The sequence below is a fragment of the Opisthorchis viverrini genome (assembly GCF_000715545.1).
Source record: "Opisthorchis viverrini unplaced genomic scaffold opera_v5_180, whole genome shotgun sequence".
NCBI classification, from domain to species: Eukaryota; Metazoa; Platyhelminthes; class Trematoda; order Opisthorchiida; family Opisthorchiidae; genus Opisthorchis; species Opisthorchis viverrini.
Genome location: NW_008751837.1, coordinates 449,957 through 468,338, shown reverse-complemented (window position 1 = coordinate 468,338; position 18,382 = coordinate 449,957). Strand labels below are relative to the sequence as shown.

The following is an 18,382-nucleotide window of genomic DNA, read 5'->3' as shown; positions in this document are numbered from 1 at the left end:
GATCAGCAAATCTCGATAAGCTTTTCGCAACGCTTCCGTGTGCACCTAAACCCACATAATCAAGTTTAGAGAGTTTGTTTGCCTTGTTCTCACCGGTTGTCTCCCCACTTTTACCTTGTAGTAATAATATTACACTCTCAGGTGATCCTGTGTTGCGGTGCCCGAATTCCCATTACACACAAACAAAAAATCTCCATCCTGCCTACTAGCCATCAGTTGGCCTGACACTACTCTGTCATCGGGAAAGAATGGTGGAAAGAAAGGCCTCAAGCGCAAACGAAAAAAATGCATAGAATTGGGCGGTGGTCAACGCGTGTAACGAATTGTCACAATCCAATTGGCACTGACAGCCGGTTTACACTTTCATCTTATCCTACCATCGTGTTTTAGGTTGACAATGCTCAATTCTCGCTCTATGGTTTGTGAAAGGGCATATTGGTTTTTGTCTTTGTTCGCATTGGTGAGCGCATTTATCTGTTTGTGCATACACACACACACGCACACACAATATCCATTTTCGCTTTTGCTGCCGCGTAGGTGATCAGGCCTAAGTTGTTTCGTGGCAGAGAAACGTCAGCGTTTGTTGCCGGTACTGGAGGGGTGGGAGGGGAGGAAGATAGTGGGACGAATGAATGTACCTTAGTCCACGGTCACTCACGGCGTTCTGTCATTATTTTTTGTTCGTGTCTATCACCGCGTTGTGCTGTTCTAGTTCGTTACGACGCGCACACACAAATGCACCTACCGTCGTGGTAGATACGATCTCCGATGCACATAGCAGCTTGCTCAATGTCAGTGCGCAAATTTCTGGGTAGAACATGAGTTTGTATGCTCGATTGCAAGGCAAAGTGCTTTAACGTGTCCATTGACAACCCGTCGCGTAAATGATGGTAAGCAGATACTGCGATTCGTTCCCGTCAGCGGCGTTCTGAAACGGGTAGTCAGAGCTGATGGCTCATACGGGGACGAATCAGACAACCAGACAGTATTCGAGGTAAAGGTGCAGTAAACATTTGATCTAACAACGGAACTCCAAACACCGGATGGATCGAATCAGTCGGTAATCTTAGAACCAAATCCAAATGCATACTGGACTCATCGTGACCCACGGCAATGCCTAGTTGGGTTTCCATGTACTCGAACCACCAGATGGGCTCCAAACGGTTGCAGGAGGTCTGCGGACTTTTGTCTGCCGTTCACTGCTGATTCAACAGAAGTCCTTCTAGCGCGTCAGTGCCAATCAGAAAATATGTTTCAATATTTTTCTTTGCCTGCTTAGGGGGTTCTCTTCAATGAGAAATTGGTCGTTGACGATGGGAATGTTGAGCCAACTTGTCCGCCCATTCTGAAAGTCAACTGAGAACAACTCGGCCAGAGCCCCAGTTTCGTGGTTATACTTGAACAACTACCTGCTTGCATAACAGTGAAGTTAGTGAAGAGACTATCCACCAGTTGCTTTTTTGGAGAGGAACAACTGCATGCACCCTGTCCATTTGCCGATGGTCATAGGAAATGGCTGAATAGGTTAGAAATGACCAACAAAGTGTCACTTCAGACACATCTAACCGCTAATTTGACATCAAGACTAGATGTACAGCTGACCTCAGCAGCACATATACGTGACCCGATAGACACGTGCGCACGTGTGCACACGTTGGCCGGGTAGATAGACATGTTTATGTTTTCCTGTGCCTTGTGTTGTGCGAGCGAACCTAACAGTTAAACCGTAAAGTGGAGACCTAGGACTACCCCGAGGATGTCGGGTTTTCCACATCCGATAGACTAGAGTTTTGGCTGTTTTTTCTCCAAATTTGGTAGACAACACAGCCCGAGAAAGTCAGTCTGACAGAACAGCTGTACTTTTTTAAATTGTGGCTTGACCACTGAACGCAAATGCATCGGATATCAGACCACAATAGTCGCCATAAGTGATGTGTGGCAGTTGCTCTGCTTCCCGCGGTCTGTTTGTGCTACGTCGGATCTACATTCCGCTTCTTGATTTCCGAATTGGTTGTTCATATGGGATGGAGATTGGGTGTATGGGAGACATTCATATCCACCTCTCTGAGGTCCTCCATGTAAACACCACTGCTTTCAAGGAATTACTTTTAATCTCACAAGAAAATTTTTATTGAATTGGTGAAAAACTTCCCTGAAAAGATCAGACTAAGATTGTCTTGTGCCTCCACTAATCACCTCAGTAAAACAGAATATGAAAATGACACTAACACAATTCAGTAACCTCAGTTTATTGTGCAAAATGTCGTTCCATGGGCGCTAACCATTTTCTCATGTTTGCGTAACTTCATTTTCTCTGGAGTGTATTTTCAGAGAGGAATCGGACCATCTCGTTATGTTTATCCAATTTCCGTTAACTGCACACCCCTGGTACCATATCTGTCGTTCCCAATCAGGCGACGATAATTTATGACGTTTTCATCTGGCTTATGATGTCATGCTGTCAGCAATTGGAATCGGTTATGAAACTTGAACTGAACATATCCTTCCAAGAGCTACTACACACCAACGCATCTACACCATCGTTGTCACTTCACCTTACGGTGCGCGTGACACTTATATTTCAGGATTACAGTTGTTCGGCTACTGAAGAGAATTTGAAAGATATGTCAGTTAGGGCTAGATGGGATATCTTATCAGAGCTTAGCGAACGACTCCAAACACTACTATGTTGGTGGGACGGGTCGTTTTTTTCATATCGAGTCCCTATGGCTCCTGTTTAACTGTTTAAAACTGATGGCATAACACAGCCACTTTTCTGATCGATTTCATCTCTCTGGAGCAGTAGTGACTAGGATTTCACAACACAACTCGTGAATAAAATTCCCTTCAGGAGGAGGTTGAATTCATTTATATGGTACTCGGTAGAGATCAGTCTGACCCTGCAGTCGGTTCGTAGAAACGACTGAGTTTTCATTTACTTGAGGCAAAGTGAGTTACCGCATCGCATGGACTAAAGTAGGGCAAGCTCTCCGTTTGTGTGGAAATCTATTCTCCCCCCATACAAAGTTCACTTCCAGACAAAGACCACTGATTAACAGTGAGATGACAGTGCTCCGATGAGGTCATTTTCGTCCTAATGTATCTCAGAAACGTAAACATGTTTTTTTTAATCATCTCCACCTCAGAGAGCCGTAGGAAGTCGATGAGTTCATGTGTTCATCTCTGAGGTCCTATGTGGATATTCACCTAATGGTTTTCCTTGGTCTTTCAGAGGTCTAGTTCCTCCTTATTTTCAGAAATTTTCCATCACAGTTCTATTCAGGGTTACGTCATTTACTATGTGAACACGAGAAACAAAGAAGGTAGCACTGCCGGTGGCTGCCGGACCTTTTTTATGTTCCTTGTAGCACCACTCTCCTGACTTAGTATCTGAGATGTGTGAAGTATTTATATAGTGTGGAATTTCTGACTCTGGTCCGTTAAAACATTAAGCCTGGCTTAAACACAAAGACGAATTTCGATCCAGTAACTATCACATTTGCTCAGGAGCCTCGCTGTCTTTGGTTTTGACCCGGTAGGCAAAGACAGTGTTTGAGTTTTACTGACCCAAAACTGTTTTCTCATAATACGAAAATCGCTCACAAGTGGCAAGTGAAAATGATCTAGCTTGCTACTTTTATTTTGTTAGTGTTGTACAAATGTGCTGCACAATGTGAACACATACTGCAAAGTACACAATAAGTTTAGCTCTAGAGAAATGATTTTTCTTGACTAGGTCGGGTGGGTATATGAAAGGTCACGATGTTTGTCGTTTCCAGTGTCCAGTTTGCTTCGTTTCATCGCTCTGGTCTGCAGTTGATTCTAAAGAACTGGTTCTTTGTCTGCTTTAGGGTGGGAGGTGCAAATGAGGGACTGAACCTTCCGATTTTGTGATTATGCACCAAAGTTACCAGGGTACTAGTTCATACACGGAAAAATTGAATGAAGATATGATGGCAGTGGTGTTGCAGCTAAAACCGCCAACTGTATGGTTCTTTTAGGTAACGATAAGAATGAAGCTCAAACCCTAAGTTGCGAGCAGCAAACATCACATTTTCCGTCGTGTAGATTGCGGCATAAATGCGGAATCGTTCCCACTGTTTGCAAAATTTTGGGAAGCAATCGCACACCTAGGGACGTTCAANGGTGGGTATATGAAAGGTCACGATGTTTGTCGTTTCCAGTGTCCAGTTTGCTTCGTTTCATCGCTCTGGTCTGCAGTTGATTCTAAAGAACTGGTTCTTTGTCTGCTTTAGGGTGGGAGGTGCAAATGAGGGACTGAACCTTCCGATTTTGTGATTATGCACCAAAGTTACCAGGGTACTAGTTCATACACGGAAAAATTGAATGAAGATATGATGGCAGTGGTGTTGCAGCTAAAACCGCCAACTGTATGGTTCTTTTAGGTAACGATAAGAATGAAGCTCAAACCCTAAGTTGCGAGCAGCAAACATCACATTTTCCGTCGTGTAGATTGCGGCATAAATGCGTAATCGTTCCCACTGTTTGCAAAATTTTGGGAAGCAATCGCACACCTAGGGACGTTCAAGTTTTAAGTTGTTTCCCACAACGATTCGAAAGCGACTACCAGAGTAGCTCTTGGATGGTTGATGGAACGGTTCACATGGATCTACTTACATTGAACCTAATGAGAAGGATAGCACAACGAAGGAATGATAATTGGTGTCTCCACGGCCGATTGGACGGATAACATTGGTTGTCTTTTAGACGTGTACTACTCTGACAAGAAAAGCCACACTACGGGGGGGGGGGTCACAGTTCTCTTAGCTTTCTACGAGCTTTAATATTTCTAGAGAGATCAACTCCTACTGACGGGTCTATTCCCTGAAGAATGCCTTTACCTAGGTCAACTACCAAAAGGTATAGGAAAAACTCGTCTCAAAGAAAATGACAAATCCGAATGGAATTAACAACGGGGCACATGCCAATGAACACGTGACCTCTGTGCTGTTTCACATCTGTTTATCCTCAAAAAACCAAGATGGACAGTGGTTTTATATTCAAATTCTTACTGTTCTATAAATGTTACGTACCAATGCACACTATACTTGGCTTTCTTCCTCTTAAACACTGTTCGTCATGTGGTGGTCGCCTAGCATTTTCACGTGATAGTTACTAGTTTTAACAAGTGTTGTTCGAATGGTTGGTGGGGACAGAATCAAACGACGTTTCAAGTTCGGGCAGAATTTCGGTGCACCTCTGTCTTGCTATTATTTAACCCGATTCGATGTCCTCTCTCGAAGAGGAAAGTGAGGCTTGCATTGCGAAATACGGTAGTAGGAATGCGACGATAAGACTCTCTAAAACTAGGACGGAACCCACACTTCAGTAGGGACTACGTTTAGGCAACATTTTGTGTGCTCCTGTAACTGACTGATTTTCATTTTAGACGACAACATTGCCTATATTCAGGTCATTTCGAAATGAGTAGATATTCCGGTAGTTCTCGTTTTCTCACCATGTTCGTTCGAATGACCTTGCACTCTCAAGTGTCAGTTTTCTTCCCGGATTAGTCTTTTCCAACTTACTCGAGGGTTATGACAACAGCGTAACTTCAGCCATCCTCGAGTTCGAGGTTTGCTTTTGTGTTCCTCATGGTGGAACACCCGGAGAGATATGAGACCCTCTGTGAGACATGTGACTATTCCCCCTTGATATCCAGTGATTGTACTTAGACCAGAGAATAGCAGACATGAATATGTCGGCAAGATAACCATACAACGGTTACTGCACCTGGTCTATTAGTCTCGTGTAACTACTGTTTCCCTACTCAGAAATACTTGCTGCACTTAACAATGAATCTTTAGGTGCTTTCCGATCACCTATTTGCTATAGATGAGAGGTCCTCTTTTCATACAAATGTGTTTGTACCTCTATTCAGCCATCAAATAGGACAATCTTAGCGTTTTCAGTAGGATCCACCTGGTTTTCTGCTTTCCTTTGATGACACAGCATTATCCCACATATGTAATACTTCCACGAGAGAGGCGGTCAAGATTAAAATGAGGGTAGTCAACCTCTTTATAGGTGTATCGGAACATGTGTTTCGGTTGGCATGGTATGGCTCGTTGAATCTTCAGGGCGGGCGTTCTGCGGAAGGATCTTCTCCCGGTAAATTACTAAGCCAACCACAACTTCAACCAAGAATTTGACCAAAACCATTAAGAAACATTCAGATATACGTCTGTTGGTTTCAAGGCCAACCCCCCCCCCTAAGCTTGGTCAGCCCGGATTTTTTTCCGTGTTTCGGCTTGCTTTCAACTTATCTGTTATGTGCAACCTACTTTTTACCCCAGTGTTGTTGCTACCTCTTCACAACCGGAATTTCCACTTAAGTTCATCAACCATTCACGTGAACGGGACTGTCTATCAGTTTGTTTGGCCTTTCCCGGTCCAAGTCGCCTAATTACGAGTCAAAGGATAGGTGGTTGGGAAATTCTTTCACCCAAGTACAACTTAAACCTATTTAGACCATAGGTAGACCATAGGAATACGTGTGCAGGTGCGCAAAGCTATGCTAGCTAGCCAACTAACTAACTGAATAACTAGTCATACAAATGTTAATATGGCCGATTCAACCGTCAGTAAGCTTGCGTGTGTCCATCCAACAGCAAGGCTGAATAAATATTTGTGTTCGTTGCACGATCACCACCGTCCCTCTCATGTTCGGTCTTTGCCTGTTCCTCTTTTACTCGCGCTCGCTAGTTTACACTTCCTCCCTTCGGAGTGTCAAACGCCCCCAGTAAGCTGAGTCATTCATCCTGTTCAGAGACCGTAGCATCTATATATATACATGGTAGGCACAGAGTTTGATGACTAAGGCGTTGTGAGGTCCAAACAGTCAGTGCATTCGGTGCATCTCTGTGGCCATTCCTTACCATCCTCACAAACAAGCAGACTACCAACACTGTGAAACGATGTTTTTGTTGCCAGTTTGACTTACTTGAACGACGCACCTCCCCACAATGTTTCGCCCACTGCACCCATGCCTCCAAAGTTCGGTGGTTTTTCTCTGAACTGTCAAAATTGTTTAATTAAACGTATGTCTTTGTAACCGTCAAAAAAGTTAGATAGATGGATTTGTTAGCACGCAATGCCAGCAGTCTGCACCACACAAAAACACACCTAGACGGGTGGTAGAATGGCAAAAGTAGGCCTGAGGACGGGGCTCGTCGACATTTTCCTCTCCAGTCACACTCGTCATCGATTCATCCGCATCCAACCATTGTTTTGCAGTACGCCCACCGTCAGTACTACCCTCCACCCGTCACCTTCTGTGTATAAATTTCGAATCTCTACAGGACTTGTTAAGTTCGGCAAACAGAACAGAACAGGACAAAACAAAACGAACAATAACAGTAACATTGCTTCCGGAAGGATGAGACGCATATTTGTCCCTAACCAAACTGGATGGTTAGTCTGGATGATCCGTTCTCAGTCCGATATGTCAAACACAGCCTGTATGTCTGAGCCTCCTTGATAGACAATCGGAATTCAAATGACTTGCGAAAGCGTACCCAAGTGGCATCCACTAAGTCATTAGTTACCGAACGGTTATTCAACAGCTGCCACTCTCATGCGCCCATGCCTACTGGCTGCTATTATAGAGTTTATCGAATGGATTTGATAAATTCCGGCGTACTAGTTGCTCAGCGTCTGAACTAACGGGTATCGGAATACCTAGAAACTTCGTTCCGGATATCTGGAACCAATCTGGTCAACACAACAAGTCAGTCTTAACTTCTCTTCAGAGTAGAAGAGCGGAGCTACCTGTTACCAGAACCGGATCACGTCGCAAGGTTATGGATTAGTGAAATGAGCCGTGTGATTACATCTGCCAGTGATGCATGCAAAGCCTTGGAATGAATCAAGTCTCAGGACTTTGCCAGTCCATTCAACGACAAACATCTCTCCATGAGCAGCGACTGTTCATATGTACTGACAGTCTGAGAGGCAAAGAACGAATGTCATACAAACGGCCTCACATGCATTCCTATATAGTTGTTAAAAACTCTTCGATAGTTCACGAACGGTTTCGTCCTTCTCGTCCCCTAAAGAGTGTGAATTCACAAGAACTAGGCAGAGCAGTTTCCTTCCACCTAAAACAATTCAGCGTTGCACAGGGCACAACCCTGCGGCATCCGTCTTGCCGGGGCAGGCTGTGTGGCTGGAAAGGTTTCAAGTGGCCTCCAGAGTTTTCCGCTTAATCGATGTGAATTCAGTATTGCATCCACAAAACTCTGTGTATTTACAGGCGAATGTGAACACTTAATCAGCATACGGGCATCCATACTCTCCGGAGTCGGGACGTTTCGCAGATTGGTGGGCGCTGAAGAATGTGCGTTTATCCGGCCGAATCTCTGCGTGTTATGGCTGACAATTACTCAAGCGGAGTGTATGGGTCAGCGGCGACTGGTAACTTTCATCCACCTGAAACACGACCGATCGTTTGGTAGTCTACTCTGTTTGCACTGAGAACCGCGAATATTGATGCAGCGGGAAAGCAAGTTTGCGCCTCATCAATTTTCCCTTGTCAACGTTTGCATAATTCATGCTTTCACACGCGTGCCTCATGCACATACAGGTATGCACACACGCCTACTAGCATGAGTAGGCAAGAATGTGCTTGTCATCCGACTGCTACTCTATTCTTACTCTTTGGGTCTGGCCCGTCTACTTTCGGCGGCCGACCAGAGAGAGAGAGAGAGTATGTGTTTGGCGGGGGGGCAATGTAGATTCACTTGGTTCCGTAGTTTCGTTTAATGAGTTATAGCTCAATCGTTCCCCAACTGACACGCGTTTCTCAGTTGTCAACGCCGCGGGCACAGGTACAAACGGCGAGGGAGAGGACACCGCACCCTCCCGTACAAAACATCCTGACACATCGGTGTTCTTTCTCCGAACCCATTCTTCCTCTCTGTTGTTGTCCACTCACACTTGTCAAAGCCATTTCGGCTGCCCTAATTGCCGATGCTAATCATGGCATATTGTACTGTTCACATTGTACCGAAGCTGGACCAGATTCTCCTCCGGATGCACTCTCCGTAATGGCGTGCGGGGCATTTCCGTAATGCACATACCCATACACACACACACACACACAGGCAAAATCACTAGTCTGCGCTATCTTTTGGAACTCTGTTACGATTGCCGTCGAAGTCATCATGCTCTTCATTTTTGTTTTTCTTTGGATCTCTCGTTCTCATCCAGGTAGACATGTCATACACACACACACTAAACGCTATAGAACCGNCGTTTATTTTGTCGCTACGCAATGAGTTAGCTTTCGAGCGTTCTTCCGATCGAACAAAAAGACAACTCAAAGTTTTTTTTCTCTGATGCGGGCCTTACACTTCTGTCGTTTGCACTTGCGATGCTTTTCTGCCAGAACCAAGAGTTTCTTGAGTACACTAAACTCGGTAGCTCCAAGGCAGTGGGTCGTCGTGAGGGGTGGAGGCCATCACCAGCTTGTGGTTGGGCTTTGATCAACCTTTTGAATGTTCGTGCTGAGTTTCCTTCAACAGAACAGCAGAGTGCCATACAAAAGAGAGAGGTTGTCTGTTGTGCTACAGTACTACCTCAGTTTTGCTTTTGACCACCTAAGCCAATGCCGGCACTGTTATACCCTGTGTGTGTGTGTGTGTGTGTGTGAAACGCGGAAACCGTAAGATTGTCCAAAGCTTCTTCACTTCACTGACGTTTAGCTTATCTTTTTTTACTGAAACACATCGTTCTTGTATTAATTGAGGGCTGAGATACTTAGTGATAAATCATCTCGTTTCTCTTTATAGCACAACCCCACCTCCCTGAAATATCATTGAACAAGTCCTGCCAACTTGATCCAACACGGTAGAATGTATTAGAATTCGCAAAAAAGTGTATTTCATCGAAATTTACTCTGCTTGTTTCATTCATAACCCAGGCATCTGCTTATCGTCAGGTTTGCTTGACAGGTCCACTTCGCCTTATGCAACCACCGACTTGGTAAAGAAACTCGTGGCTAAGTGTTTTTACCTATCCTACTGCTAATCGTTCACTTCTTACCGTTTATCTTCAAGTATCAATCCTTCTCTCAGAACAAGACTACTCACAAGTAGCAATAATTGAGTTAGAATGGTTGTTACTCACCCCGATATGGATGGAACAGATGAATTCACTTGTACTGAACTTGATAATAACTTAATAATACTTAGTAATAATAAGTAGTTCTTTGGCACTGTGCGTGATAAATTCATCGGACGGCACAGCTAACGATGAAAACGATAAAGGACGGAGACCCGACTAGCAAGTATCGGCGGGTAAACAACCTAACACGGTGTGACAAAGTCGAATTAGGCTAACAAGCCGAACGGCCCATTGGTGGGGCTATGCACCTTCAACTGATCAAAAAACAGTGGTCAGAATGTATGACATTGTGCAGAGTCTTTTCAATCCAGCTAATTTATCGTTCTTCAGGTTTCCCTAACTGTCAGTACTAGAAGTCTTGTTTAGCTCGGAGGCTAGAGGCGTGACGACGAATAGAGAGGGCACTGTGGTAGCCCTTTTCGGGGGTTTGCGTACGTGTTTAGACCTGACAACTTGTTTGAGCCTCAAACACACAGCCTTTGTAGTCCCGGGGAAAATGTAATCGATAAGTCGATAACATTCGTCACACGCACTCTAGGGGTGACCGGTGATTTTACAATACGCCTCACTTTCACCGGTCTATGATTGTGCCGACAAAGCCTAAAACGGTATGAAACATGTTTTGAACACACTGAAAAATAGGACTCGGAAGTTAGTGTACAGGAAAGCAACAAGAAATGCCATATAACCAGTAAGGATAGGATCCAAATAATGCAAATAAAAGGTCAACAAGCATTCCCCTGGGTGGGTTGAATACTACATATCTAACAAAAATACGATGTCTGTTTCTGGCCCGGTATCTCCGCGCAATGAGTTTAGCCTAGTGGAGACTGAACAGGAACTGTTACAAAATTTTTTGACCAGTGAGTGGTTGGTGTATGTAAAAGTATACAGTATACCCGCCACTCTTGTGTTCACATATGGGGACAATTACGCACATGTGTCATGCAACGGACTGGCTGACAGATGTAACAAAATGCGAAAGCAACAGCGAATCAGACGAAAACATGTTTGCGGTCGATACGGATGAGTTACAGGTCGAGAGAGTAGGTATTGTAGGGCTAAGGAAAGGGCTTTCCTCACATAATAGCTGATTCTAAACAGTTCCTTCTGAAGCAACCAAGCGAACTGAGTGTGGGAAGAAGTACCTAAACAGATGGCTGATTACTTTGCCTGTGAGACCAAGAGCTATCGTTCCCAGAGTTTTAATTCACCGATAAGTATTCTCCTAGAATGGATGCTTAGGAGAAATAAACAGCCGACCAGTTCGGATTTCAACTAAACATTCGTTAGCTCAGGGGGCAGGTTGAAAGTTCCCGGCCCAAAAGTATTGATGGTGACCTTGGGCAACCCGACAGCGTATTCGGTAGGGTCGCAGCCGCTTCCACAAGTTATCACACAAGTAGAAGACAGAAGCCGTTGGTTGCAGGCAAATCGGGTTATCCGGAGATAAGTACCACTGGTGGGAGTATCAGTAGATGAATTCCGGAATCGAACAGGCACGCTGGTTCGGTGTCTCTTCCGCCAAGGTATATCATGGCACGGTCCCATATTGTATCGGTAGTCGAATAACTATGCACACAAAGCAGTCCGATGTCGCAGTGATCAGCAGGACCCTGAGATACATTGGATACTCGATGAGAACACGAAACCCAATGGAGGAAGATGGCACACTTCGAAAGCGTCAGTAGCGATTGCTACGTGAATGGAAATCCCACATACATTTGAACCGGTTTATCGATTTTTAGTTAGTTGGTTTAACAGCAATGAACTGCCGACCTGGTGGTTACTCTCCCTGCTACGACGTTCGCATTCATGGATTACTCAGCTTTCATAGCAGCTGTGTAGTAAAATTCTGTCATAGCTGAACCGTGGAGTCGATGTGGAATCAGATAGCTTTTTTTAAAGACTATTTTGAAGCCAGAACTTAGTGACAGCAATCACGTAACATACTGCACACTCTGATTGCAGTTGACTGAAAAAAAGTTTACCCATGGTAAGCCAATCCCCTTTATAGTCAATTCACATATGAGCGAATCAAACCATTTGAGTGCTATTCTTCCGGCTCGTCTCGTGAAGCTTCTATTGCGCTAGTTGAACCAGTTCGAATCTACAATGGAGCCATCACAATACTTGTGTGGAATAAGCGGTCAATCTTTGGCGCCGTTTTTTTGTTTTGAAACAGTTTTTCACCTGCTAACTAACAAGTACCAACACAATTACGGAACAACCGCCGCACCATGGTAGCACATCACATGCTGCACCATCCAAAGATGTGCACCTAACACTAGTAAATCATAGCACAGATGTTCGTGGTCTGCGTTTTGTTTGTAGACCAGAGTGTTGCACAGTTGCATAGCATCCATGGCGTCAAGTGACTGGGTCGGCGAACCGGTCCCTAAAGTCTGTGAATCAACTGGCCTATTATTGCGCAATGTACAATGTCTTGCACGCATCCACTCAGAGAGGGTCATGATCATCAGCATGAACAGAGGTGGCTTCGATGCCACACGAATATCCGGATATCGATTTTCAAGATGCTGTCAGCTGGGTCTTAGTCCAATAACCTTAACTGAGAGTCAGATTACGTGCCCTTGTTTTTGTTTAGAATTTTGTGTCTGTCTATTCTTCCGATCATTCGGACTTCTACAGTTATTCTGGAAACAAGTTGATGCAACGGAATATTCTGACCATTGTCACCAATAAGTTGGCACCGTGTTCTCTGGAATCACATGAAACAGTGCAGTTGTCCCTTTTAGTTTCAACTAGAAAGACTGATTGAACTGTTGTTGTCCTGGTGCACTTGGTTAAGCACTGTCCAAAATTTAGTAATGATTGTTCTTTGGGTGAGTTTCATGTTCTGACATCATCAGAATGAATACGTTCATTCTTGTTAGAACATTTTGGGTAGTACACTCATCACGGTTGGACATTCATTGATCCCAAAAACGAAATGATCTTCGTGCACTACCTCTGATATAGTTTATCAAATGAGGGCAGGTGATTATTGATATACTGCCAAAATGGAATCTTTTCTTCTCAACCTTGATAGGTGTATGGAAAATAATCGGTCTTTTGGTGGACTGTATCAGTACTAAGTGATACCTTTAATATATTGGTGTCCAGTCGGACTTCCACGTGCGAGCGATATCTGAGAAGTGATAACACTAGCGCAGCAAACTGCTGTTATGTTCAAAATGTTTTTTTCAAACTATATTGTATTTATGTACCCACAGGCGGGAAGAATTAGGAAAGCAAATATTGGGGCAGAGATTTGTCGGGAATAGACCAAGCTACTCTACCCAGCAAACAGACCCGCTCAGCACTTTCAGCCCTCACCACAAGTAGTCAAGAAATCTTTATGGCTTCAGGGCGTCTTGTGACCTACTGTGCATATCGTACATCTTGATCTGCCATCTGGACCTACCTGCACATAGCGACCGTCTGACAGCACAACAGTCATCTGAACGCACCTGTTGCACTCCGGCAATAGTTGCTATCCTAACAAGGGGCTACCTTGCTGACTATCTGCTTTTTAACTAAATTGGTCGGATAAACTTCATCTACGCCAATGTATTCAACGGCCCAGGCAGTTGTGATATAGCCAGCTGTTTGACTGATGGCCTTCTGTCATGCCCTGGTTTGCATGCTAAATAACCGAAACTTATCACGGGTTTTTGTTGGTAGGACTTCATCTTGTTTCGATAGTAGTTGTGTTTTGTTTTCAGGAATGAAGAGGAAATTGTGCACGCGAGTTTTGATAATGACCTGTGACAAGGCCCCCCTCTGAATTGCACGCAGACTTAATGCCGCCACGGACTCTGAGGAAGCAGAAGCTAGGTAACTGGGCCCAGGACAAGGAAACTCACGGTAAAGACATCTGTGATTTGACTCGAAAAATTCAAACTGATTTCCCATCATGAATGAGAAGTCACCAGTTACTCTAGGTTGAGATCCTTCCAAACGAACGATGAAATGGATGCAACACAATAGCGATGTTGAGTGCTGTTTTCGACTGCAAAACAAGCAGAGTAGTATAGATTTTTTAAAGCCTTGTGGCCATAGAGCGTGCATTGAACGATGCAATCAGTAATCCTATTACATCTGTAATCTCCGTTCCGACTACAGATACAGTACAGGCGTCCAACATTCTCGATAGTACCATCTAAGGTGCGGTTGTAAGTCACGATTTCACCAGAGATGCTGTCGTAGTTGGAGGCTAACGGCGTGAGCTAGCGTAGCATCCCATATACGGATTACTTGTTGGTTTGGCAACTGCACGCGACGGTGATAGCTGAATCTCTCTAATGTTTACTGGTTTCACAGGTTTATTAGTTTCCATCGATTAATCAGATAAGACAGTTGTTGCTCACAAATGAATTGTTCACCTGACACTCACTTTAGAGTACTCTTTCGGATACGTAACCTGACCCTGGGCCATATAATGTTGTATACGTAAATGATAGAGAAGCATATTCAGTGTAGGTTTGTGATGCTGATGGATAGAAAAATGTACAATTTCTGTTACTTAGGGCGAAAATAAAGGTTACTATGGTGTCCAACGATGAATTGAGATTGCGTAAAATATTCATACTCGTTTCCTACCGCCTTTTTGAAATAACAGAATGTGCTGGTGGCATACATAGAAGGAGGGACATCCCAACGTTCTCATCAGTGTAGAAATGTCGCACAAGCTAACACCATTGTTAAGTGTTTTCGTAAGCTTCTGTAAATCGGCTGACGCATCGGTATCAGCTGATTTAGTGCGACCAATCAGTTGAGCCAGAGGATTCGACATACTTACTTAAAATGTAGTGACCTGCACTGGCTCTCCTGTTAGTTTGTGGTAATTGGTATGTGTCTCTCCTGTAGACCTGTAAACAGTAAGGGTTCATTAAATTTTAGGCCAGACAAACTTTGCTACATCGATTCTCGTTCAAGATTTGAATCGTCTGAATTCGAACGATTGTCGAATTTCTTATTCCATACAAACATACAGACTCAAATGATTAGTGTCTAAAGTTAAATGTGCCCGATTATTTTTCCCCTTTCCACGCTTCTGCCTTTCCATCTTTTTGGTCCGAATGCACAGCTAATTGGGAAAGGGGGGGGGCATTCGGCAAACTTTTTCTCTTACTACTGACAACGTTGTTTGTTACGCGTCAGGTCGTTTTGTTCTCAGTGATCTTTGGACAGTGGGCTTGACGTGCGACGGAAAAGCCTCAGGACATTTGTGTCCATTCATTCCGGAAGAGTGTGAGCGTAGACCTGTTCCCATTTTGATTCGATTCAACATTGTGGGCCAGAAATGAGGATGAAGGCGCCTGCTCGACGTTTTGAGGCAAAACAGCTGATTGATTGGCTGCTTCAATAGTTGCATCATTACACGAAAGCGGGGAAGCCAGGGGCCGTAACCGATTACTGCGCGTGTTCGCCTGTCCCAGAGAGTGAGAGCAGGTTGAAAACAGCGGCAGTGGGCAGAAAAATGTGGGTATGTTTGCGTTTGTCTTTGCCATCTCAGGTGCGGGCGATTACCATAACCGCCTGAGGATGCGAAATTTTTGCCGAGTGTTTCGCACAGGGGAAAGAACGGAATTTGACTTCGGAGCTGCTTCCGTCATCAGCTGGGATGAGTTTATCAAGCTGTACGGTACGCTGGATGAATTCGGGACGATAGAGTATAAAACAATGCTTAATCACGCTGCAGGTACGGTACCATTTCAACCATCATTTTTGGAAAACTACGGAACCTCAAGTGCAATTATGATATCGAGATGGGTGAAAATTTCCTAGTACAAATCGCACATAAATGCGGCTAGATAAGAATGTATGCCATTCAGCAACTTTGTTAAATTTAAGGTAATTAGATGGCTCTGGTTCGGCAACCAGGCAACTCCTTGTTTACACTTCAGTTTGGTCCGTGAATGGAGAGCGTCAAAAACTAAGCTACCGTTTCTCACTTACAGTTCGGGCGGTGCAGTTTACATGTCGAGGCGCCGGACCGGACACCTGAGTGTGATTTAGATTACTCTCTAGTTATTTTTCGGCGCTACCGTGCACTTTTCTTTTTATACCGGCGAAATTTTTTGCAAGTATGTCTACCACTGTGAATTTACTTCCTTCTTCGGACTATGATTTGTTACTGTCCGCTCGTTGCTGTATTTCCTACGCAATCATTTCTTGAAACTCAGAGGAATGTGAAATCCACTCTCAATCGACTTCTTTGGTTAAATTTTGACTTCTGAAGGAGAGTTGCATAGGTAGCGACAAAATCTTTTCCATCAGTAACGTCCCTTTTCAGGCTAAATCCTATCTGAACGATAATGGAAAAGACGAACAGCCCCAACGAAACCTAAACTGAAGCTAGTGTGCCCACAGGAATCAGTAGTGCTTTGCGTACATTGATTGGAACGAAGCATAATGCTTTTTAGTCTTGTTCTAAATGCGTGTGACATACGCGTTAGAACTGTACCATACAGATACGAAACCCCCATCTGACAAAGCGATTTTGCTCCAGCGGGTACAAACACGAACAAGGATTCATCGAGGCAATCCTCATATTAACAGCTGGAGCAGTATTTTCACTCCGCCGTAATGACAGGGTGCGTGTTCTCCATCACTGCGTTCCAGGGTATTCCCCTGTCAAGTGGTCAACGCCATTCTAACGTGAAATTGCATGTTACTCGTTCCGTCTGCATGCCTTAATAGAGGAACAATGATACCAGTGAAATTTCGACGGGACGAAAGTATGAAACCCCTGTTCTTGACAGTAAACTTGGAACTTTTGGGTCGCAATGACTTTTGAGATCCCGATTTGCCATCGGAAAATTCGAATGGCTTTGTCTTTGCTGTTGTCGTTGTTGTTCATCGAACTCAGTGTGGTTTTGCTCTCTTTGAAAATCTTTCACTAGCAGAACGATGAAGGACTTACTCATCACTTGCTTAAGTGGAGAGGAGAGGGACTACAGAATTTGCGGTTTATGGCCGTTTGACATGAAAATTCGAACTAACTCCTTGGTCACACAGATGTGGAAAGAGGATGCAGATTGGAATTTATTAGCATTGTCGCAAGCGTCACGCCTTGAAAACTTTGATTCCGGAAAGATATCTTCACGTCTCGGTGTTAACTGGAATAACTTTACATTCGGAATATCATGACTCAAAGTATGAATATCAAAATTATTGGAGTTCTTAGATCACAAGTAAAAGGTATGAAAGTGTGTTCGGAAGATTATCAGTTTTCGAAGGGCAGAAAGCACTAGCTAAGGGAGGTTAAGCAGTTTGCCGTCCCTCGTGAGATGCTTCGCGAAAATCTATCTCGGAACGTCTTGTTTGTTAACCAAAATTCACCAACAGGATCGTTGGATAAATGACCACTGTGCGCTCAGTATGTTTGATCATCCCTGTGGTGGGTACCGATCTGTTTGCAACCGATGAAATCTTTGGTTTGTATCGGAAAATGCTTTTGAAAAACAAACATTTGACGGTAAAATAGGTTTTGCTTATTGTTACGAATAGAATATCGATTCTGATTGAGCGCGAGAACAAGAATGAATGGCGTAGAATGAATAGCGCTTTACTTGTCTAAGAATAGACGTACATAAGCTGAAAATGAAGGCGAAGGCATGGTTAATACAGAACGATAATGTGAGCACATTCACCCTGGCCGTTGGATTACGTATAGAGAGGGATAAATTGGGTACAGGTATTGGGTGAATGATTGTAAAAATCTAATGAGTAATAATGAGTGTGGTTAGGCTTCTCGATTTCTTAGATTGTAGGGCCGTGTACGATACTGGAGCCTGACTAAATCAGAGATGCTAGGGTCATATGTATCTGGAGATGCAGGTGCATTGCCCGGGCACGGGGGTGAGACTGAAGTATGATCGATATCGTCTCCAATATTATTGAGCGGAGGCGTGTGCAAGTCAGATAGAGGGGGTGCATGAACACCATTGTCTTCATTGGATGAGGTACGCGTGAAATCGTTGACATGTGTGCGATCACCACAAGGAGCGAGATGGCGGACGGATACTTTCTTTCCCGCCGGGAAAACGAACACGGGCGTAATGTGGATTGCAATTTATAAGTTGGACTTCCTCAACGACGGGCTCATACTTTGAGGCACGGTCAAATCTCTTCAGTAAAACAGGTCCTGGAACAGTGAGCCAAGTTGGTGTAGATAAACCACAGGATGACCGACGTTCAAACCGGAACATCCGTTCATGTGGAGTGG

General features: G+C 44.2%; 1 protein-coding gene across 1 annotated transcript; it reads right to left on the bottom strand.

Moving 5' to 3' along the window:
• Window positions 1-1,441: 1,441 nt before the first annotated feature.
• Window positions 1,442-14,944, bottom strand: T265_07680 (hypothetical protein; the record flags this gene model as incomplete). Its single annotated transcript, XM_009173259.1, has 3 exons — window positions 1,442-1,516; window positions 14,546-14,641; window positions 14,789-14,944. The coding sequence occupies 3 exons, from the start codon at window positions 14,942-14,944 to the stop codon at window positions 1,442-1,444; spliced, it is 327 nt and encodes a 108-aa protein (XP_009171523.1).
• Window positions 14,945-18,382: the final 3,438 nt, after the last annotated feature.